The sequence below is a fragment of the Haemaphysalis longicornis genome, unplaced genomic scaffold (assembly GCF_048455015.1).
Source record: "Haemaphysalis longicornis isolate Haplotype H1 unplaced genomic scaffold, Haemaphysalis longicornis Haplotype H1 scaffold_10, whole genome shotgun sequence".
Lineage (NCBI taxonomy): Eukaryota > Metazoa > Arthropoda > Arachnida > Ixodida > Ixodidae > Haemaphysalis > Haemaphysalis longicornis.
The window spans coordinates 68,829,089-68,854,244 of NW_027526204.1; the positions used below are offsets into that span (position 1 = coordinate 68,829,089).

Here is a 25,156-nt window from a genome sequence, read left to right on the forward strand (position 1 = left end):
GTTTTCCCTAAGAACGTCGCCGTGCGAGCCTACGAGAATGGTTAGATGAGTGGTGCCCCCGTCGGAGATTGGGTCAAGACTGTTTTGCTGGGGCTCTGCTGTTTAAGGAGTCACTCCTGGTCCTGGCCTCCTACCACGGCCACTTGACAGATGCCGTTAAGTCCGTGCTTTTGGAGGGCAGTACGGACATTGCAATGATACCTGGCGGTATGAAAAGCCAGCTACAACCACTCGACGTGGCCATCAACAAGCCGTTCAAGGACAGGCTGCGGAAGCATTACGACTGGCTGACGCTGCAAGATCACCAACTGACACCGACCGGGCGCATCAAGCGCACTTCACTCAGCCAACTGGCGAACTGGGTCGCCGTGGCGTGGGACGAAATTTCGGTCGAGGTAATCGTGCGGGCCTTCTGTATATGCAGCATTTCAAATTCGCTGGACGGAAGTGAAGACAGTGCACTGTGGAAAGAGGACAGTGATACAAAGGACAGCGATAAAGAGGACAGCGATGTCGACGATGACGACGAGTGAAAATTTAACATGCCATGACAAGCGCCGCAAGCGTAATAAGGCGCATGTTCTAGTCTCAGTCCAGTGCCTTTTTTCATTCGGCTTACATTCGGGATAAACATTTTTTTATTTTCTGACCTTCTGAATTTCAGGGGTCAGCCTAGAATTGCGGCCGGCCTAGATTTGAGTAAATACGGTACCAATTCAAAGCCGTAATGATAGGTAGTTCCGTTACTTGACATTTGATTTAGGCTCGAACTTTGCGTGACACGACAAACTCAGTGTTGTGCGCCCCAAGGTTAAAAAAATCGCTAGCAAATACGCGACTTCCAAGTTGCAGAGATTACCTAGGAAACAACCCAACCTACACTCTTTTGTACATTTGAACAATTTGTAACTAAGCCCGAAACAAGCCCCTTTTATCATGCGGTCTCTAATGCCATAGTTGGCAAGCTCAAGGCCCAACGTTAGCGAACATCCTGGCCAAATTACGTAGGCAGCCACCTCTGAAAGTAAGAAAACTGCACGATAACTGGAGATGATACTGTCGTCACTAAATCCTGATCACTATGAGACTGCTGTGCTGTAACCGTTATGGGAGAACGCGGCTTTCAACTTCGGAAAAATAAACAAAACAGTTTCTTGAAAGCCCCATATTCGGCTTATAGGTTTTTTATTCTGTGAGTTTGCAAATATTTTCCAGCAAAAACAGTTGCAAAGGGGCTAAAAAAATACCTTTTGCCAGCCGCGATACAAATTATCAATGCAAAAAAAAAAAAAAAAAGTGCAATTTTCCGAGTGCTGTATTTCCGCAATGGTGTTGCTGGGCTTGACCATTTTGGTACCATTATATTGGCCAAATGATCCTCTTTCCGGTTCAAGGCGCCTCTTTTACCTTCGTTCATTCACAAACGCACGAACAGCAGAAAAAGAATGACTCACAAACGAAGCCACAAAAAGATTCTGAAGCGTTATTGGCTCTCCGATTGGCGCGCGCTAAGGCCGCCTGAACTGCATAGTGCGTGTTTCTGAGTTCATTTTTGCTGCTTCGCTCGGTCAAGTTTCCGTTCAGTCATTTTATATGCTGTGGTATTCAACACGGGCGTTATTGCAATAGGAATGCCTGAGATCACGAGCCAGATTACAGAAAGTTGTGTGGCTCAAAAGGCAGATGTCGTCGAACGCTTCATGGTGCGCGTGACTTTACCCCAGAGGGTGAAATGCGGTGTGCGCGCTTTGTGATAGCGGTTTGCAAAGTGAACTCTTAGTCTAATTTGCGATGTTTACACGCTTAATTATTACTATTTTTGACAGTAGGCTCCCTAAAACGGTTAATGTGTCAAGGGCTACCGCACGCGGCATAGCTGCTGTGCATCAGAGCATCGCCTGACTGCGTAACCAGTTGCGATTGAACGCCATAGTTGTAATTAATGCCTGAGACGTTAGATTTAATCTTAAAAGCGACCTCACAAGCCATATCAGGGATAATCAAAGCACGGTATGTTGCGGTAAATGCGCGCTGTGATGCGCGCGAGCCATATCTCTTTTTTTGCACAACATTTCCTGTGCACTTCTAGTAATCATGCAGACAGGTCTGAGATAGCACCATAAGAATTTCAAAGTAATATTTTGAAAACTTTTATTTATGAAATCTTCTTTCTGTTCACCTTGTACCGAGCGAGCGGCTTATAAAATACGATAGAAAACTTGTTCAAAGTGCTTTGCATTCCCAAATGAATGGACAAGGTCGTGACGGTGCTAGATTTTTTATTTACAACACAACTTTTTTTAGTTTTCAGTTTTTTAGAGGTGAGTGTACAACAGGAATGTAGACTGTGAAAGACAAAAAGTAAACTTGGAAAACCAAGAGTGCCACGACCTGAACTGTTTGTTGGAATGTAATGAAAAAAAAAAAAAAAAAAAAAGGAATCAAAATAGACCTAGCGGTCACGAAGAAATCCCTAGAACAAGCAACGTAGGTGGCAAAAAAAAAAAAAAGTTTTGAGAAAACGCCTTTTGAAGTTGCAACATAGATTTCATTCATCAAAAGTCGCTAGGGCTGTAGCCTTTCGTGTCCTTTTGAACACAGGATTTTTGGAATAGGAGTGCCTTTTGCAGCCTTTTTTTCCCCCACAAAACATCATTTTCAGCTCCTCTGTGAAGAGTACATAAGTTTGCAGACCAAAATGGGGGAGATGGCTTTCAATGCACAGTAGGTTAGCTGCTTGCCTGTATTGCACTGGACAACTTACCTATGAAGTGTTGTCGCCATGGCAACAAGTGAAGCACCCCCCCCCCCCCCCCCCCATTTTTTTTACTTAAATTTGAAAACTGACTTTTGGCTTCTTTTATGTTTTATAACCCCAACTGGAGCAGCAACTTAGCACTCGTACGTGCAAGTGTTCCTTTCCAAAATTTTATATGCCACAAGGATGCAAATGAGCTACTTTGCAGCTCGGTATAATATTCTGCATAACTCTAACTTCAATGCATGCACATATTTTTAGTACTCTTTACATTCAGGGCATCCAATATTCCTCGCAGCACAGCCAATAGGCACTAAACTATTGATGCATGCGTGGGTATCAATAATTTTCCTAAAAATTCCATTTGTTAAGCGCTACGACAGTCAGGTATATTTTTAACACCGTAAACAGGTTTTATTCCTAGCTCAGACCTGTTTGCATTATTACTACAAGTGCATGGGAAATGTGCAATAAAGGCAATTAGGCTCGCACGCATCGCGGCCCGTTTTCGTTATCCCTGATATGGCTTTTCAGGTCGCTTTTAAGATTAAATCTAACGTCTCGGGCATTAATTACAACTACTGGCGAACAATCGTAACCAGTTGCGTAGTCAGGTGATGCTCCAACGCGCACCAGCTATGCCGTGCGTGCCGTAGCTTTTAACGCATCCGCAGTTTCTTTCCCAAGGCTAGCGAGCCTACTGCCAAACACAGCAATAACTAATCGTGTAAACATCGCAAACCAGACGAAAAGTTCACTTTAAAAACCGCTATCACAAGCACACACACCGCGTTTCACCCTCCGGGGTAAAGTCACGTGCACGATGAAGCATTCGACAAACTCCGCCTTTCAAGCCACACAACTTCCCGTAATCAGGCTCGTGATCTCAGGCAGTCCTTTGCGATAATGTCCGTGTCGAATGCCACAGCAGATAAAATGACTGAGCAGAAACTTGGCCGAGCGAAGCAACGAAAATGAACTCAGAAAAGCGCACTAAGCAGTTCAGGCAACCACCATCTTGCGTTGCCACAGCGACGCCCAATCAGAAAAGCCGTTCTAGCGCGTGCCAAACAGAGGGCCAATCGCGCTTCAGCATCTATTTCTGGCTTCATTTGTGTGTCTTTTCTTTCTGCCGTTTGTGCGTTTGTGAATGAATGAAGGTAAAAGAGATGAGTGGAACCGGAAAGAGGATCGTTCGGCCGATCTAATGATACCAAAATGGCCGCGCACACTGTTGCAGAGATACAGTGCTCCGAAAATTGCCGTTTTCTTCGCCCTTTGGCATTGATATGTTGTCACCGCGGCTGGCAAAAGTATTTTTTTTTTTATGCTACTTTGCGATGGTTTTCAGCGCGAAAACTTTGCAGACGCACACAATAGGAACCATAGAAGCCGAATATATGGCTTAAAAAAAAAAAAAAAGACGTTTTGGTAATTTTTCCAAAGTGTAAAGCCGCATTCCCCCTTAAGGCAAAGCGCAACATGCATAACCATAAGCAGAGCTGATTCTAACATCCTATGCTGCCAGAGAGGTAATTGCGAGCCTGTTAAGCAATACCACAGCACTAAATATTTTCTCGTAATTGTAGCTATTCTACAATGAAACGAGTCAGATGCTGTGATTGCGAGTGAAAGTAAATGTGATGTTATGCAGTAATGTCAACTAATGTCAACGTGCCCATTCGAAAACCATCACAACGTCTCTCCGAGGTCTCTAAAAGGAAATTTGGAAGAAAAAAAGAAAGAGAAGAAAAAAGAAAGAAAGAAAGAAGGAAAGAAAGAAAGAAAGAAAGAAAGAAAGAAAGAAAGAAAGGAAAAAGAAAACGCATCTTCTGTAGTGCTCTGAAGTAAACAAGAGCCACAAACAGGGTGCCTGCCCTAGGATATAACCGCACTTCATTGCAACTTGGCCAAGAATTGAAATTACAGTTTATAGAGGCCTGAAGTAGTGATACACACACTTCCTTTTTTAGACGCTCGCCTTGTCGTCCTAGTTCGCTCGCTCGACCCAAGTATATAGAGCACCCAGGCGGCGTCCCGGGCTAACACGGTTGTTCACAGCGTACCCCAGAGGCTTTGAACTCCAAGCGATTTATATAGTCATAAGCGTCCGAAACTCGTGAACCGCTGGCGCTTGTCATACATCTCCCTGTTGTTTAGCGCAAAGAAAACTGCAGGTACATTTGAGGCAAAATATTCGCAAGTAACTGGCAGCGCCCGCGTTCCGTTAGTTAAGTACGGCCGTTGGGTTGGTTTTCACGATAGCAAACGCAAAATGTGGCAGTGCAACGCCGGCACGTGCGGGGTGAAAAGCACAAAGAGAACAGAACTCCCAGTGGCGCAGTTTCAGGCAGGGGGCGCGCGAGCACTGCGAAGACGGGAAATTGGAATTGCATGGGGTGGCAACAGTGAGCGGAGAACGGCGGTACAGCCCGTTATGGCGAATCACTGCTCTGCACTTCCGTCAGCTTTCACATTGAGTGGAACGGCTTTAATTTTTTTTTTTTGCACTGTCATTACCAGTGAAACTTTTTGCTTGCTAGTTTGTCCCTTTAGAGGCCTCTTACTGCCAAAGAAAGATGTGCACAGAGCGAACAATAAGACAAAATGTCCACTACAAACCAATTTCCCCATAGGCTGAACACGTGCCTATATATTCTTTCTTTGTACACTTGTCACTTTAGCACAAAACATGTTTCCCTAACAATTAAGTGCAGTACGATAAGAACAAAAACCCACTTTTGGGCCACGGCCAAGATTCCGCTCAGCTCCTTGGAGACGGCGTCCAGTGCCTGCCTCTGATCTTCGAGCTGCATGCGGTTCCGCTTCATCTCGTTCACCAGCTCCAATGTGCTGGGGCCCTTGGGCTGGGCACCTGCAACGGGGAGAGAGGGGTGTAAGCAATGACTTGTCCTTCTCCCGAATATGGAAGGCTCGCAACAGGAAGGGGTGCTTAGATTCAAAGCACATCCACTTTAAAGGCACCCTAATAGGTTTCCGAAAATCGCCATTTCATTTGCGCAATCCCTAGAGAACCCCTTCACGACAACGTATGCCAAATATTACACCTCTGCGTAAAGCAGAGGCCGCACAAACACGCAAAAAAGATTGTTTCTTTCTTTCCTTGTCTATCTACCGCTGCCTCGCCGCCATACTGGCTCTCTCTGACGTAGTTCTGGCTCTGACGCAGTTTCTATGACGCACGAAGCACTGCACCAACCTTACGGCTCCGCTATTGGTGGGAGCCTTTAAATGCTGTAGCCAATCAGCGTTTCCGGCTTTGGGAGAAACGCGGGTGCGGTCTCAGCGAGCAGCGCTCCAGCACCAGTTGCATGGCATATCCTTGTAAGGACGAATGTTGATCGTCGTTATCCGTCACACAAACTTAGCTGAGTCTGCAGGTATAGCGTGTCGTTTACAAGGTATGAACAACGCTGAAAAACACGGAGAGTCTCTGCAGGCGGAAACGCCGCTACACGCGTGACCGCGATAAGAATCTGCCTGCACGGCTGAGAAGGAGCCCACTGCGTGGTGCATGCACGACACAGCATACACCGCAGCAGCTAAAACTTGTCACCACCCGGCAGAGCGACACTATTGCTGAAAATCAGTTTATAAATGCGCGAGAGAGGGTGATAGTGCAGTGAAAGATTGCGCTGGTGATCGTCGTTGGCGCAGCTTCGTAAAGCGGTGACTATGCTAAGCCTTTTCTGAGACTCTGGACCGCGGAAGGACCTGTTCGCAGCGACAGCGCCGCATTCGGAAATGCTAGCGTGTTGCTAGATGTCGGTGTAAATCTTCAATTACTGTCGTGAGCGAGCATCTTGTGTTTGAGACCCCCTCATCTGGCCTTCAAACGCTCGTTTCCCCTATTCTGAAATGGTAGACAGTGGGTCCACACCTGTAGAAGTAAAGTGTCTTCTGCAGGTGTCATGACTTTTACATCTGCGTGGTAGAATCAGGGTAAAATATAATCTCCGAATTTTCTCACGCAAACTTGCCTGTGCGTTACAATCGAAGGCGCGTTAAGATTGTGGAAATACGGTACTTCTTTTAATCTCACGCGCAGCTATAAGTATGCTGCTGCATGGCTTACTGCCACAGTTGCCAGCATTCTTTTTTTGCAGGACCTGTGTGGCTGGTAGGCCTAACAATTCCGATTCCCAATGTTCTGGGCGCTGTCAGCAAAACTGTTTCGAACATTCAGAATAGAAAAATTCTGAAAGTTTGAAGGTTGACAAAAAGAGAAGGGAAAGCAGGACTAAAAACAAAAAAAGCATGCAGAGTAACAACAAGGAAGAGAGACAGGTAACTGCATGGTCCAAGGCTTAGTGTCAAGCCTGCCCATCGTAAAGGTGTGCGCACGAATGAGAAAGGGAAAAAAAAAATGCAAGCACAAGCTTTTCTAAAAATGTGCAGGTCACAGCAGGAGGTGTGACTGGCTATTCGAAACTAATAGCGTTGACCAACGATTCCAATTCCCAGTTTAATCACATTCGAGGTGCTTGTGGGACAAGTAGAGAAACCTCGTGGTTAGCTCAGCAAATGTCTTCCCAGATTCAGTTTTTGTTTTCAGTTATGCTGAAAAAAATAAAAAGTGTTTTGATGCTAATTTGTATCCCTTAAAGGCCAACTGCACTCAAATTTCACCTCGAGCAAATTTATTTTAAATGCGTAGTGAGTACCCCCAAATCAGCTGGCACACAAGTGGTAGCACCGTGAAACGCCTCGTTAACCAGTCAGAACCCTCTAAAAAAGCTCCGCCGCAGACCACGCTGCACCTGCCGGTGGATCGCGTAAACAGCCATGACGCGCCTGTGACGTTCCAGCCGACGGGGCTTCTTCCTCTGGTCAGCCACGCCGCTGGAGAACCGGTCGAGCTCTGCTGCGAACCCTTCACCCATCTGCTGCCCCGCATGCGCGTAGAGCTTGTGCGCAGAGCTTGCGCGCAGACTGCACTTTCCTCCGAGCTGGTGACAGTCCGGACGCTCGCTGAACGGCTGCAACGTCACTACAATGGCCGCGCTCTCGCTGGTTTCGATTTCAAAATCGCCGATTTTTGCTGGCCGCTTGTGGCGTCCACGCGCGTATTTCAGCTGTTGTGTTTTGCATGTGGCTTCCTTTTTAAGCAGACTATGCGAAAACAGGGTTTTCAAGAGGTAGAAATTTTGGATGCAGGGGACACTGGTCTTGAGGACCAAACATTTGCCAAAAAAAAAAAAAAAATCCGTTTTCTGTATTAATTTTATTTGCAGTCTACAGGTCCCAAAGAATGTACCTGCAAAATATTATAACAGTACCATAAGTAATTACAAAGCTGTTGCCTTTGAAGTTGCCTACAATACCATGTTAATTAACCTGTTTCCAAACTTCATGCACTGTTTTCTCAGGGCCACTTTTTTTCCAACGAGGTCAACTGCCGAGTACAGTATCTTGGGATGTACTGGTCAGATTAGTATAATTTTTGCAGCAATCGAAAGCTTAGGAACTGAACAGAGCAATAAAACGACAAAAATGTAGAATATCTATTTTTGCTAGCAAAATTTTTCATGCAGTTTGTTTTACGAAAACATTATAAATTGATGACATGACTTTTCATAAGTTTACTGCAATTGCAGAACCAACGTTAAAATTACCACTGTGGTATAGATGCACTCCCTGGTCCTTCTAGAGGACAAAGGAATGAACAGTATTCGAGTATTTCATAGGTAGACAAATAAAATTGCCTGAAATGGAATGGCATAACATGTTGCACAACTCTGAACTTACACCACCTAGACCAAAACAGACTGCACATTTATGCTCAGGATGTTAAAATATACATAACGTGCAAGTCTCGGGCCCAGAGGCTAAAAATTAACAAAAATGTCCTCAAAAGCAGTGTCCCCCCTTTATGAAGTGTAAAAACTGGGCGTGGCCATCACACGGCATTGCTCTTGGGAGGGGGGAAAAAAAATGAGGAGAAAGAAAAGCCACCGCTCGTAGTTATGATGCATCGGCAATAGGTTTCTGCAAACAGAGATTTCGCTGTACAATGAGGCCTTACTGTGGCTAGCTAGAGAGCTGCACACATAGCAGTAAGTGGAGAGAGGCCTCGCGGGGAGACGGGGAGGATATACATCGCCTAGTCTTAGCCACACAGCACCACAGGAGGTGTGAAAGTGGTGCTTTCACACGAGTAATTTTCAATAACGTTATTCTGCTGCGAACATTTCAACTATGATTCCAAAAGTGCCACAAGAGGTGCGGGGAAGCTTGACAATCGAGAGAACGTCACAAGAAACGAACGCCATTCACACACCTCCAGAGATGACACCGGAAGGGTCGAAAGAGGCCCCATCGAAAGAGACCGCCTTCTTGAGGACGCCGTTGTCGTAGGCCACGATGCGGGCTTCGTCGATCTTGGTGGTGACCAGCGTCGTTCCGAAGACAAACTTCATGGCTGCCGCCAGGTGTGGTGGGTAGTCGACCAGAGAGATGGCCGAGAAGACGTTGTTTTTGCCGACCTGCGGCGAATTTTCAAGCACAAGCAGAACCACAGGTGCTCGACGCAGCAATCGCAACAAAGGTCCCGCACAATGAAACCCGGCAGGAGCAATCAAGGGTTGAAACGAATACGGTACCACCCCGATTAAAGTGCGCGCGCGCGCGCACACGCACACGCACACGCACACACACACACACACACAGAAATGAGTAATTATTTCACAACAAAGGCGAACCGAATTAGAAAGCAAGGTCAAAGCGTCCAGTACCCCTTTTGTTCAATACATGCAGCTACGCTCGTCAAAAATTTTCGACTAAATGACAAGTTCACCTAGTTCACCTATCCTGCTACAGCCATAGCAGCCCCTCAAGCGCAGCCGCGAACCCCCGCTGTTACACAAAACAATGGGAGACACAAAGATATGCTGGGCTACGTTATCACGCGTCAACCTGTTCCTCCGCGACCTTTGACCTGTGACGCACGGACAGCCTACCAATTCCTGTGCCCGGCGAAGCACCCTAGCGTCGACGTCGTATCCCGTTATCTTGTTCAGCGGGATGATGGTGACGCGGCGGTTGAGGCGCCCGTGCTTCAGCAGCAGCTTGCCGGTCTCCTCGTTGTCGACCACCACGTTGAACAGCTGGAAGTGCAACGAGAACAACGGGTGTCAGGTCGAATGTCCGGGGTACGTCTTCATTCGGATCACGTCATGGACACAAATGGAGTGAAGACACGTCCGGCCAGATGGCAACTTTGGCAGAACCCCTACCATCCTATATTCTGCACCAATGTTCAGACCACGTTGCCATTGTTACTGTGGCCTCACTGTTACAACCCCAAACGTCAGTTGGAGAAGAAAAGCACAAACAACGCTTAGAATGGCCTTCACTTTGCGCTCGTCAATTCTTGCAGTGTGGCTGTTAAGGTCGGTGCCAAGCTAGTGGTCGGCATCTTCTAAACTATGTTTCTGGCGTTTTTTTTTTTTTTGCGAATGAATACAAAGGGTGTCGTCTAAATGCTCGAGACCCTATTCAGCAACTGCCACAACCTTGTTTTGCTGAGCTCTTGATTGATTAACCATTTCATTTACACTAATTACGTAAAGTTTTAAAATTTGCTACAAAAACTGAGTTCATCGAGTGCTATCACTCAGCTTAATGGGGGACACTGCTCCTAAAACAACTTCTTTTAATTTTCAAGTAAGGCCTGTGAAACTTTTTCAGTCTTGCTGCTTTTTCCCCACTGATTTCAATATGCCATTATTTTTTTAGCAAGTCAATTAGTTCCCAAGATATGATTAGCCGCTTTTGGTCAACCAATAGACAATACAGTGTTGGTCATAAAACTGTAATCTTTATATTTGCCCATACATGGAGCCTGCTGAATGCAGTAATCGAAACAGTTTCTTGATGCACTGCTTGGAACTAGTTTTACAGCTAATTAAACTTGGGTGTTTGAAATGGGCACTCGAAATGGTCCCTTGCCACTGGTGCCACCAAAGTTTAATGAGCTGTAAAATTAGTTCCAAGCGGTGCATCAAGAAACTGATTCTCTTATTGCAAGGTCGTAACTTCTGCTACAGGCCAGATATAATGATGATGTTAGTCTTATTGCACTCCTTGATTTGTGCGCAGTTCACTGGTACCTTGTTCAGCTGCATCTCTCCAGCGGTTTTTTTACAAAGGCTGTCAAAGAATGAAATATAAAAATCCGAATAAATCTGAATGTAGTTATTTTACATAGGAACAAATTTTATCCCAGCAGTCAGAATGAAAAACTACACACGTCCTCAAATTTTCATCATCACAAGTGTAGAAATAAACATTTTTGGTTTATAAAATTATCCGATCGGGTGAAGACAACGCACCTTTCCTCCAGCGGCGACTTCGAGGGCACGAGAAGCGCGCGGGTCCTTGACAGTGAAGAGGTCGCAGACCAGGCCGTACACTTTCCGCTTGTCGAAGTTTGGCGTGGGATTCGTGTAGTTGAAGGTCAGATGCTGGTTCCTGGACACGATGGAATGGGAGAAACAACAGACATGTTTGCAACCCGGCATGACATCGACAGGTCACCAGCACAGCAAGTGAACTAACTTGAACGTTTAAATTTACCGTTTTAACAACCTCAAGTTGTAACTGGGTGAGCAACTTTCACCACCCGTTGCTTCTCCACACGTACTAAATGCTCGAGTACCCAGATACTTCATATGTCCTGTTCCCTCAAACGTAGATCAGTAAGCTCGTGCATAGTTTAGAACACTTCGGCAGCAATTACCGCAACATATTAACCTTTACCAAATCTGGGAAGAAAGATCTTTTTCTCTCATTTTTGCTGAATTATTACTTGAAGACAACAACTGCCTCCCCAGCTTTGTAAATTCCACAAATCCAACTGAATGAACCCTCTGCCTATCCCATGCACAAAACAGCAGGCTCTTCCGACAGCAAAGATTTTACAAACACTGCCTAAAACAGGCTTTGAGCTTCCCGGAAAAAAATGTAACTAGAGTAAACCTGGTTACAGCGAAGTCACTCTACTCAATGTGCCACTTTTATCGAAGAGATGGACAGCCCTGACACAAATGCATGCTCTGTAAACTGGATTACTCGAAGCATGTCAATGAATTGTTCGGCTGTTCCAGGGTTCGTACAGGCTTCAAAAGCAAAAATTCAAGGGTTTTCAAGGACAGGGGTGAGACAGCCCTAACAGATTTGGGAGCAGTTTTCGGAGCAGCAAAATTTCGATTTTGGAGCAGAAGAATCTTGATTTGGAGCAGTTAGGGACATTTATTACATTGTCTTGTGAGCTTAAAAAATCCTTATTTCAGCAATTTGCAGGGTCAAGGGCACATTTCAATCAGTTTTGAATACACAGAACACTCAAACAGCCTTACCAGAAAGAGTTTTTAAGAGTATCACAAAGTACTAACTGCACTACCTTTTTCCTAACTGGTAAAAACTGCCGTTAACATTAGAGTTTTAGCAGTCCATCTGTTCTGTTGGTTACTTTGTTACCGGGTTGGCCGGACTGGTATGCGCCTGCGCGCGCGGAAGGGCGAGGAGGCGCGGACAAGGCGAAGGCAGGTCCGCGGAACTAATCCCCCTACGGCTACGAATGCCCAAGTGCCCAGACGAGTCCCGGTGAGCACGGTAACTACGTACACGACGGAACAGACGGACTGCTAAAACTCTTATCAAATTTACGGGCTCCGCAATTGTGCCGTTTTTTTTTTTGTTTTAATGCTAAAGTTATTATTTTTGTAATCCCAGGCTGCGTTGTACAAATGACTGTAGTCACGGCAATAGTTGAGCAGCTTCGAGCTAACGGTCGCATAGCCCAAGCAGCCTACCCGTTTCAGTCCCCGGGGCGCAGGTTCACCGTATGGTCATTTGAGTAGCGTTAATGTTTAGCCACCTAGATTTTGGCATTAAATTTCACTTTGCATACATCAAGTGTTATAGTCGCGTTCTATGGCAACCGTGTAGTCCTGCAGCTATAGGGCGCTGCCTGAACAGGTCGCGGCGCCGCAGCAAAGCCCGCAACTTTCGTGTCGACTGTTCCATCCCCGAGGCTCACGATCGCGCTTCGAAGCAAAGCAACACCTCAGCATTTTATAACACCACAACGAGCCAAAAAATTCACTTCACGAACCCGATTATAGCCGCGCGCACCGCGTTTCACACTCAAGGTCAAATCACGCCGAAGTCGTAGGCCCCACTGTTCAATGAACTTTTTTTCGAGCCGCGCAACTTCCCGTAATCTGGCACCAATCTCAAACCATATCCCCGCGTTAACGTCACTGTTCAGAGCCACAACAGATAGAATGAACAGACGGGAACCCAGCTGATAGCGTAACATAACCAACGGGAAAATATCGGCGATGCGCACTGAGCGCGTTGGTAGCAGCCAGATCAGGCAGCGGCCATGTTTGTTGCCACAGCGATGCCTAATCGAGAAGGCCGTTTCAGCGAACTCGGACGGAAAGCGAATCGAGTTTTAGAAGATATCGCTTGCTTCGTTTCAGTCTTTCTATTTGTGCCATTTCTGTGTATGCGATTGACCGGCGATAAAAGCGGTGACTGGGATGCGGGAGGCTTTCGTCCCCGCCGAAACTGACATGAGCATCAAAATCCGTGCCGTTGAGGCTCTTCTGGAGCAGTTTGGTGCAATTTTCGCCATTTTCGTGCTTTTGGAGCAGCTTGGCGCAAGAAAATTGAATTGTATCAAAAAGGCGCAATATGCGCAGCTGTCTCACCCCTGCAAGGACTTTCAAGGACCACAAAACACATTTTCAAGGTCCCCATCTAATGTTTTATCTGGGATTATTGATAACTTTTCCAACACAATGCAAAAGTTTTTTATTGCACAATATCTAAGCACATTAGTGCACAATTAGGTAGGTGCTAATGGGTTCGTAAATGCTCCCCCGGCTTCATTCTTTTATTTCATGGCTGGTATTTAGAGGTTTTTCCTTTTTTCTTTGTGTTTTGCTGAGACTGTTTGATTTCAAAACTTAGTTAATGCTGCGTGCATCTCCTGCTTTGTCAGCAAGAGTATCAGCTGAAATTAAATCGAGCAAGTGTTGCTTCAAGGCAGGACGAACTATGTACACGTCCACCATTTTCACGTAAAAGCAAACGTAGATGGAGCGTATGCGGAACAGCAAACATGCAATGAACGGCCGTCCACAGACTAGATGGAAGATGCAATACAGCTGAACCTCGTTATAAGAGACACTGATGTAAGAGACAAATGGGTATAAGAGACACTATTGACCCACATGGTTGGCTGCCCTATCTTTCCCATTAAATCGACCTCTTTTATAACAGACATCGGATATAGAAGATTGGTTATAAGGGACAAGTCATCCTTGAACTTTAATCAATAATCTCGCTTGTAATAGACATTTTAACTTCAGACGCAGTGCCACCAGTCACTAATTGCAGCTGCTGCCATCCTGGAAGCACAGGTGGACGACAGACGCCTGCAGTCGCTATTTATTATAACTTCAGCAAACACACAGTGGTTCAGTCAGCTATGAAATGACGATGAGAAGCCCTGCCAAAGGAAATGCAACTTACAGAAGTGGTTGAAGCTTACTGCCATCCATTGGATGGAGCGCGATCGCACATGCGGGTTCTCTTACTGGCATAGCTCCCAATCAAAAAGCATCGCAGATATTGCGTCCTGCAAGCATAATGAATAGCCTGAGCACACAGCGGAAGAAGCTGTGCGCTCCGCCTATTCATCAGGCTTGTGAACTCAACATGTACGATTCATCTTCCACAAACGAGGAATGAAAAAAAAGCTTGCAGAATCGGTTGTAAAATATCCAGTGTAAATGCAGTCATGAAGCAAACAAAGATTCAGAACTGTTTCATAAATTCTGAGGGCCAAACATAAATTAGAATGAATCTTTTGAAACATGCTGTAGCATTCTTTTGAGCTTGTTTTAGTCATAGGGTGCCCACATTGAACTAGGGTCTGATTAGTAAGTGAAAACATGGTACCCTGCTTATAAGAGACATCTCGTATAAGAGACAGAAACTGCTCCCCGGTACGTGTCTCTTATAAAGGGGTTCAACTGTATAGAGAACAGAAGCTGGCTTTCACTGGATTGTATCGCGATATAGATTGGATTGACAAGTGCCTGGTCCTAATGTTGCCTCGTAATAATGAAAATCTACCAACCTTGTAATTTCACGCAACACACTGAAACTTGATTGTTACAATGTTTTTTTACATTTGTTAACACCTAAAATACACGACAAACACTTTAAATTATCGTGAAAAGACAGGGCCATTGATTCTCTCCGGAAAAATCAAGGGTTTTCAAGGACCATTTCAAAATTCCAGGACTTTCCAGGCATTGAAACTTCTAAATTCACTTCTAAATTGACACTTCTAAATTCAAGGGTTTTCAAGGTTTTCAAGGACCTGTGCGAACCCTGTGTTCATTTTTTATCAAACACCTTCCGCGGCAGTCAGAATTATATTGTATCATATGTCGCCAATAATTGTATCATTATACAAGGGTGTTTCACCTAACTTTAGCCAGAGTTTAAAAATATTTCGATGCACTCTAAGACGACGCAACCAAATGCATGTGGCTAACTTTTCTATGCAGTTTCTCACGCTATTTCTTGTATGTTGGTTGCCTAATTAGGTAATTAGTAAATTTTAATTAGCCAACTTTCGAACCAATGAAGCTGGGCAAAAAATCCCAATTACAAAGTTTCAGGGCAGTATTTAGCCTCGGTCCAGTGTCTTTTTTCATTCGGCATACATTCGAGGTAAGTTATTTTTATTTTCAGACCTTCTGAATTTCGGGGGTCGGCCTAGATTAGAGTAAATACAGTATCAGGCAGCATAAAACATCTGCCCATACATGAGCGTAAAAGTGGAACGATTCCATGTGCAACATGCGCTGTGTTCCAGAAGGGTGTACCGAAGGGCTTGTTGGTACATTGTACCGCATTTTAGACTGCGCTGCCCTGCTTAAACTTTGCCCAGTGCAAGCATAAGTCTTGGCGCTCCTTTCCTTGAAGCACAAGGGAAACGGTGACGGCAAACGAGTCTCCAAATCCGGCTGAATTCTCATTAGATGAAAGAAAGCTAACAGTGCTTTGTAACTGCCAATGGATGAATATCTCGAAGGCTTAACGTTACCAGAAACAAGCCGTTTGAAGCAATGGTGAAACTGACCGCTTGTTTTCCCAGGCGCCCACACGTGAGCAAGCAACACTAAACACTGATATCTTGACAGCGATTTCGGCAGCGTTGCTCCTATCACTGCCACGCGAGTCCAATTGTCGCAACCCACGTAACTGGCCTGTCAGACACGTGCCAGAACCGTCTCTGACATTCCATGACAGCAAGACAGACCGTGACAGTAAACAGTTAAACGTATGTGAACTGAAATCCACGTACCAAGCTAAGTCCCGCTGATATTTACATGAGACAGGAGGCAATGTAATTCAACCAACCCTTGCATGCCAAAATGTAGCATGTGACGGTCACGTGGGAGTCAAACTGTCACACCTTACAATGCAGTCCAATATTCACAGGCCCGACTGCCTTGTGTGACTCGCGAGACCAACCCAGGGTTCGTACGGGCTTCAAAAGCAAAAATTCAAGAGTTTTCAAGGACTTTCAAGGAGCAGAAAACACATTTTCAAGGACCCCATCTTATGTTTTATCTGGGATTATTTATAACTTTTTCAACAAAATGAAAAATTTTGATATGGCCTAATACCTAAGAACATTAATGCACATTTAGATAGGCGCTATGGGTTCATGAATGCTTCCCCAGCTTTAGTTTTTATTTCACAGTTTATATTTAGAGGTTTTTCTTTTTTCTTGGTGTTTTTCTGAGGCTGTTTGATTTCAAAACTTAGTTAATGTTGCCAGCATCTCCTGCTTTGTCAGCAAGAGTATCAGCTGAAATTAACTCGGCAAGTGTTGCTGCAAGGCAGGATAAACTATGTACACGTCCACCATTTGCACGTAAAAGCAAACGCAGATGGAGAGTATGAGGCACAGCAAACATGCAATGAAAGGCCGTCCACAGACTAGATGGAACATCCAAGATAGAAAACAGAAGCCGGCTTTCACGGGATTGTATCGTGACATGGATTGGATTGACAACAAGTGCCTGTCCCAATGTTGCCTCCTAAAATGAGAATCCACAACTCGTAATTTCACGCAATACACTGAAACTTGATTGTTACACTGTTTCTTTACATTTGTAACACCTAAAATTGACGACGAACATTTTAAATTCTTGTGAAAAGATAGGGCCATTGGTTATCTCCAGAAAAATCAAGGGTTTTCAAGGACCCTTTATAAATTCCAGGCCTTTCCAGGCCTTGAAATTTACACTTCAAATTCAAGGGTTTTCAAGGTTTTCAAGGACCTGTGCGAACCTTGCCAACCCATTGGACCCTACTGCCCTTTGTACACTCGCACGCGTTCTTCTCTCACTCGTACCGTACCTGGACTCAAAGAGGTCGACAGTGTCGCGGAGACCCCGGATCTCTCGCTCGAGCTGCTGCTTCTGGCTTCGCAGCTGTTCGTCCCGGCCCTCCTCAAAGTTGAGCTTGCTCAACTGAGCCTGGGGAGGAACAGACACAGACAGATACAATTGAAACACAAAGTGCGAACGGTTATGCGAGTTCTAACACTGTACCAGCCCAGAACTCCCTTTAAGGGGGAACATGGTTCTTAAAACAATTTCCTTCAATTTTCAAGTAAACTCCGTGAAACTTGCCAGTCTTGCTGTTTTTTCCCCACTGATTTCAAATGTGACATTATATTTTCAGTTGGTCAATTACTTACAAAGGACATGAAAATGGACATGATGGACGTGAAAATGTGTTATTCCTCGAAAGCCGTTCCTATGCTCTCCCTTACCCTATTAAAGTCGAGAATATGTACACCGTGTACCGAGTTCCCTCGACTGACTTGCGCACTTTTTTTTCTTTTGTCCACGAAATGCGTGCTCGCAAAAAATGCCACTCTTTTTTTCCCATCTTTCACACCAATTCGGTGACATCTGCTGAGGCAGTATCCACAAGAACAAAGGGTGGAATGAAACAGACTGTGAGCATGCTTATGTAAACTGTACAAACTGTGCCCTAACGAACAAAAATTGGTGCCGTTTGTTTTAGTGGTGCAAAGCTGGAGAAACGGGGGAGCTGGGGGTCAACCTAGCTTCTATCAGTTTTACTAGGTTTTGTGATGTTCTTACTAGGCTAGGCTGAGTTCCGAGGGGTGAGGCCAAGTTTAGCTGCATTTCACAAGGTCGTCCCAGTCGGTCTCCCGCACTGAGAGCCGATATCACGGGGAAGAAGATAGGTCGATCCCAGCTACACTGTTTCTCCAGCCTTGCATCAGTCGTGCAAACTGCACTTTGTTTTTGCATTTTAAGGACTGCCACCTTCAAAATGGTATACAGTTAAACCTCGATGTAACGAAGTCGGTAAAATTCGGAATTTACTTCGTTACATTGAAATTTCGCTACATTGAAATTCGCGGTTATAATGAAGTGTTCATCCCGTGAAGCGTTTCCTGAAAAAGAAAATGTGGCGCGCATACACGGCCGGCGCACTGTTTCTGTTTCTATCGGTGCTTAATCGTCTAAGCGGGCATCAGCGTTATCCGCATGGAGCGTTTTCTTCCCGCAAAAACGCGCCCCGCAAGCCACAGGCGCGCTGACGCAGCCGCGGAGACCACCCGCACGATGCGGGTAGCTCCAGCGACCGATTCTAACCGCTCGCTGAAACGCAACTCGAGGGGCAAACGAGAGGGGTATGCGAGAAAAAAAAGCGGATAACGTGGGCGAAATTTTCACTGTAAAACGTCATACACGCCGCTTACGAGAGCGCCCATCAAATATCCTTCGCGGTGGCCTTATCGTCTAGCCAGCCAGCATCCCCGAGCGCTTCGAAGCTCCCGCCGTAGGGTGCGCGCCTCCCCATTGGCGAAACCATGGCGAAACTGCTCAGGCTCCTCCCACCGCTGCGCGCAGCGCGAGTCACTTCCCGCCGCCGGCACGCAATCGCGGACGCCGGTGTGGGAAAAAAAAAAAAAAAAAAAAAAAAACGCGCGTGCAAGGCTCATAAAGATTCACAAATGCTTGCTGGGACGACGAAACCCAACAAGCATGAGCGAACTCGAACAAGTGCAAAGCGGCGGCTTGCAGCGGCGGCGGCAACGCCAGCGGCGAGTAGGCTTACCACCGCGGAGGATATTTGATGGGCGCTTTCGTAAGCGGCGCGTGTCACGTTTTACAATGAAAATTTCGCCCACGTTATCCGCTTTTTTTCTCGCACGCCCTTCTCATATGCCCCTCGAGTTGCGTTTCAGCGAGAGGTTAGAAGCGGTCGCTGGAGCTACCCGCATCGCGCGGGTGGTCTCCGCGGCTGCGTCAGCGCGCCTGTGGCTTGCGGGGCGCGTTTTGCGTTTTTGCAGGGAGAAAACGCTGCGTGCGGTTCACGCTGATGCCGATTAAGCAGTAGACGATTAAGCTCCGGCAGAAACAGTGCGCCAGCCGTGTATGCACGCCACGCAGTTTGTAGGCAAGGGACTTATCAAAGACTCCGTGGTTGGCTGCATCCGCGGCATTGGGCGACCCGTGTCGCCGTTCGCGTTTTATTGGGACCCCATTTCGGCGCTTGCGTCTCCCAAAATCTACTTCTACAACTTAAATATCGTGCCTCGTTCTCCATGAAACTTCGTTACATTGAAATTCCGGCAAACGGGACTTCGTTACACAGAGGGTGAAAATACATGGTGTGCATACACTTGAAGTTACAAAAACTTCCGTGGTTCGTTACATCGAGGGTTTCGTTACATTGAAGTTCGTTACATCGAGGTTTAACTGTAGTAAGGGCTTGCTCTCACACTTGAGAAGGCATGAAAGCTGGCTTCACTGTCAAAATACCCTGTCTGCGGTGGTGCCCCTTTTACAGGGGCAGTTTTTTTATCTTGGTATTTTTTTTATTTTATTTATTTAGATAAGTGCCCACAAACAGCATGATGCCTTCAGCGTGGTGCACAGAAGAAACAAGGGAAAGGATAGGAAAGGGAGATGTGTACAATGGGGAAAAAAAGAGTATAATAAAAATAACATCAATAGACAAACATTATATGGCTGACTCACACGATTCTACAACGCAAAAGAACACATTCAGGGGTGAGACAGCTGAATCAGATTTGGGAGCAGTTTTTGCAGTAGCGAAATCTCGATTTTGGACCAGAAGAACCTTGATTTGGAGCAGAATGATGACATTTATTATGTCACGTTATGAGCCTAAAAATCAAATTTTTGGCAACTCGGGGGCAAGGGGGGGCACTTTTTAATGGGTTTTGAACGTACATAACACTGAAACAGCCGTTCAATGAAGTTTTGTCTACTAGAGTATCACAAGGCACGAACTGCACTACGTTAAAGCCATTTATAAATTCTTAGACGCTATGCATAGATAGCACGGAGTGCCGTTGAAAACATCGAATAAAAAAACTAAGCAATCGTAAGGCATTTTCAATATCATGTGAATGCTGAAATTATTATTTTTGTAATCCCAGACTCGGCTTTACACACAATTGTAGAGGCATGGCAAAAGTTGCGCAAAGCGAGGTGACAATCTTCGCCCCCCACCAGCCGTCCCACTTCACTCCCCAAGGTGCGCATTCACTACGATCGCAATTTCAATAACATTGGTATGTTTAGCCACCTCCCTCTTGGCATTAAATTTCACTTCAGATAGATAAAGCAGTATTACTAGCGTGCAATTACTAGCCCACCCCGCTGTCGGCCACTGCTTGAACATTTTGCGGCGATGTAGCCTGCGCCGCCACTTCTGCATCGTCGATCGTCCCATTCCCGCCGCTCGCTCGCTCAATAACTCGGCATTTTATTATAACACCGCAATGAGTCGGAAATTTCACTTCAAGCACGCACCGCGCCTCGCACTCGAGGCCGAAACACGGCGAATTCGCGGGCCCCACGTTGTTTTTGATGAACTCCCGTTCTTCCGAGTCACGCAACTTCCCTCAACAGATCAAACGACTAAATGAAAACCCAGCCACCCCCATAACCAAAACCACGGTAGAAATCGGCGAAGAGCACTCCACCTGCACCACGAGCACCTGCTTCGCCCGACGGCCATGTTTTCCAATATTCAACAAAGATGGCGGCGCCCAGTAATGTAATTCCGGAGATACGGCGCTCCAAAAATTGCCGTCTTTCATCAATTTTCACCAGTAGTTCGTCGCCCGAGTACACATACATATTTTCTATACAGGACTTTGCAACTGTTTTCCCTGGGAAAACTTAAAGGGGTCCTGAAATACCTTCCACCGATGCATGGATGTACATGTACCCAAATAAAGCAATGTATTTGCAATCTCCTCCTGCAAGAATTTTGTTAAAGCGATGAGTATTAGCTGAGAAATCGTAAATCAAAAACTGCGCATTATCGTCGCTCCGCGTTTCCTCCTCCTTTCGACTTACTCTCCGCTGTTGACGGCGCGCGAGCTTTGCCTCCCATGATGCTGCGCTCCGCAGCGGTGACGTACTTCCGCTATTGCGCTGCTCAGACTGTCGTCTGCTACGGGCAAGCTTTGTTGACACCATGAATGCCGCACTCCGCTCAAGGCTGGAAAAGCGAACGAAAAATCTGGCCGCATGTATGCGGCGGCCTGGCCTTGCCCTTTCGCGGTGTACGTTGCTGGCGGCACATGACTTTTTATCGGCGGTGAACTCGCAGCCGCACAAGGAGGGTCGTGCGCTCGTTCCCTTGATGCACCGCGCACTGTTTATCCAAAAAGCGCCGTATCAGATGTGGCCCCGCTGGTGCCGGGTCTTATTTTGCGGCGGTGGTAATTCCTGCCGGCGGCATGTAAAAAAGTCATATTAAACCGATACAGAACCCGCGCACAAAACGCTTCAATCATGTGACCAGTTCAGCTTGGGGCGACGCGTGGTGGAGAGCGGCAACGTTGGCAAAACATGCTCCGCCGCGGCTCTGAGCTTTCTAGCGCTGGAGCGAGCGCCATTTCTTTGACAATCTCAAACATCGGTTGCCTTGGCAACAAGGCACAAACCGCTCCAGAAGTCAGTTACGGTTGCGTGATCCCGGTTCAGCTTGGGGCCCCACTTCGCGACATGTGGGCACTGCAGCCGTACCGCTCACTCCCATTGGGAAGTGCGAGATGCGTTTGGCATTACAGGAAGCGATGGTGTGTGTGTTGTGGACGCCTTTGTTTCGCGATGAAATGCGACGTTGTGCTTCTGCGGGTGGATAGTGCTTCCCATGGTCTGGATTATCTTTCTCGAGCGACGTACGACTCAACCTCGCATGGGGTATGTGCAGTGTGCGTGGCTAAAAGCCATCTCGGCTTGCGCGCCAGAGTTAAGTGATTTGCTGTTCGTCCCCGCAAAGCGCGCGCGGGGTGAATGTCGAATTTACGACGGGCAGGAGGCAACCCATCCTCTGTCAATCCTGGTGCATACTTTCAACGCATGTTGTGACGTTGTGTTCGTTAGAAACGCATCTCTGGATTGTTTTGAAGTTGAATAAAACGTATGCGTCAAACCCGGGCATTCGGCTCAGGGCGTTCTCTGCGATTGCACGAAAGAAGTGCCACGGGGCTTTAACGCTTTCTTTGTGGAACGTACTCAGGTAACAGAATATCCATGTCGTGTTATGGCCGTGTTGCATTCAATACAAACGGTTAAGCGCTTGTTTTAGACTTGTTTCGTTTGTCGTAAAATGCCCAAGCACCCCGGCACTCCGCTGGCAGATCAGCCGGCGAGCCGACGCTGAGCAGACGACTCATCTCTTTGCCGGAAGTGCGTGAAAAAGCCGCCCAATAGCAGGATGTCTAGCTCATGACGAATATCTGGGAATCGATGATGTAGACATGTGAAGATGGCGGCGTCCAAAAACACGAAGGGAAGGGTGAAAAAAAAAAACGACAAACTTTGCAACAAAAGTGTGAGCTTTCCGCTGCGCGTATAAGAGTAATAATTGGCACAGAGGACGTTGACGACCCAATCTAACGGTTGCGCTAGTTCATTTAGTGTGCTCAAAATGCCTTTCAGGGCCCCTTTAAAAAAACTCACAGAAGATAACATGTGCAACCCGACATGGTGACATTCGAAAAAACTATCTTGGGGACAATTTTATGCGGTTTTTTATTGAATGATCAATCAATTAAACCTTTCAAAACAGGATCACCTTGGGGGTGCTGGAAAATTATGCCATCAGTAAGCATTTTCCCCCACTGAAATTGGTGGGAGCGCTAAAATCCTTGGCTCTCGGACTGTTTTGGAGCAGTTTGGCGCAATTTTTGCAATTTTCAAGCTTCTGGAGCAGCCTGGCGCAGGAAAACAAATTTGTATCAAAAGTGCGCAACATACGCAGCTGTCTCACCCCTGCACATTGAGAAGATGTGTACCACAGCGAAAAAAGAGCACGAGAAATGAAAATAACCTCAATGGAACAAACATTACATGGCTGACTTACATGATTTTACAACACAAAAGTACACACTCAGGCTTTTAGATGTATTTTTAACAGCTTGCACAAAAGTGCTGTAACGATCAAAGATACTCAGATCAGGCGCTTCAAGTGAGTTGTAAAGGAGTTGCATTCTCTGGGCAGGACTTTTATGATTGACGGCAGGATAAAATAGCGGCTAAACACGAAAGTATTGTACTCCTGGGTACTGGGTACACCAAGATTTCGATGACGTCATGTGTCAGCGTCATTTCCGTGACAGACAACACAAAAGAAACGCCAGAAAGGGTTTATTGACGCGGATGGGGCGGCCGTCTACGAGAGGTGAAGCGAAGTAGGGCATCACGATGCTAACAAGCGCCAGCAGTTGGCGTAAGCTGCGTCGTAGTGACGCCGACGGGCGAATGGCGCGAATGGCGACTGATTTGATGCGAAGAGAAATTTCAGCGGGTAGTGGAACGCGTTCGCGCGTGCACGGTTCAAGCTACAAATTCTACCTCTCGCGTTCCACAAGCTGAGCTCGTAAAAAACGCAATCGTCTGCCGTGTACGCCACGGACAGGACAGAAGTGGTCGCACCTTTTCCGAAGCGACCCGCTCGCCAAGCACACTCACAAGACAGCTGGATTCCCGCAAATCATGCTCCTTTCGCTGCAGATTTCACTTTCGTGCTTTACCGATTCCTATGACAGAGGAATCAACCAGTTTTTTTTGCTAACGCCACTGGACCAAGTTTTGGCTGAGACAGCTCGGCTGTTAAAAGATTGAAATCGACTAAGAGATATGCAGAAATGCAAAGTTTTCAACAGAGATTTCGTCAAATCACACATTGAAGGCAAGCCTGACGTCACTGTGGTACGTTGTAAGGTGGCTGTGAATGTCTCAGGTTGTTTTCTGTTCTTCCACGTTACACAGATAAGCTAAGGCTCCCGACGTTAGCAGAGAAACGAAACAGAGGATAAGCTGAACGACAGAGCCAAAACTAAGAGTTTGCCAAGTTCTTAATGGTGGTAGCTTACCCTCAGAATAATCTACTGCCCTACTTAGTAAAAGTCTGGAGTCGTGGTTTATTTGTGAAGGCTAGAGTAAGAGGACCTCTGGCCATCACACAAGGTACTGAAATGGCGACGCAATATTTAAGCCAATTTTTATGCCACCCCAGCGTTTGAAATTTCAGCTTTTACTCGATGAATGGTTAGCACTAATTCTATGTTTAAAAGCGCAGGTCACATACCGTATTTACTCGCATTATCCTCGCACTTTTTTTTCGGAAAAGTCAATACAAAATTAGGGGTGCGAGAATAACGCGGGGAAAAAAATCCGGTGCAGTGTTGCCAATTGGCCTTATGCCAACCCCGCTAAATGTAGCGGTCGTTTTTTGTATATGTAAGCTCAGTGTTGCCAACAGCAGATATTTCTTTTTATTTTATTATTTACAACGTAAACAGTCTCCCGTCGATCAGCGATCATGAAATTGCCGCCTTTGCTTTCTGGCGCGCGCCCTATCTCGTCGTCGTGCGTGCCCTACCTACTCCAGTAACGCATGTTGTAAGTCGGTGACGCCGAAGTGCCTGCCTGCGGCACGGTTGCCGTGTTCGATAGCGTACTCTTTCGATTTCAATTTGAAAGTGGCAGTGTAGCTGGCGTTCTTCCCCATGGCGAAGCGGCACCAAGCACAAAACAAAGAGATCAAGAAGTTCTCAAAATGGCAGCGAGCTATCCACCACTGACGCGAGTGACTCACTGACTGCTGCTGCTCAACGACGGGACCACGACGGCGACACGACGACACGACAGCGGGTTGTGCGAACACCGTCTAGTTGCGCGCACACGAAACATGCGCGAAACCGGCTCAAGGACAGTGTGAGTAGCGTGTTAGGGTGCC

The 25,156-nt window shown here is 46.3% G+C and overlaps 1 protein-coding gene across 1 annotated transcript in view; it reads right to left on the minus strand.

Moving 5' to 3' along the window:
• Smc2 (structural maintenance of chromosomes 2) overlaps nt 1-25,156 on the minus strand; it is a 69,521-nt gene that overhangs the window by 21,844 nt on the left and 22,521 nt on the right. The window contains exons 9-13 of the mRNA XM_077689717.1: nt 17,240-17,358; nt 11,113-11,251; nt 9,739-9,885; nt 9,060-9,264; nt 5,498-5,633 (exon numbers count right to left, since the gene is read on the minus strand). Coding sequence (XP_077545843.1) covers nt 5,498-5,633; nt 9,060-9,264; nt 9,739-9,885; nt 11,113-11,251; nt 17,240-17,358 — 746 coding nt within the window. The remainder of the gene's footprint in view (nt 1-5,497; nt 5,634-9,059; nt 9,265-9,738; nt 9,886-11,112; nt 11,252-17,239; nt 17,359-25,156) is intronic.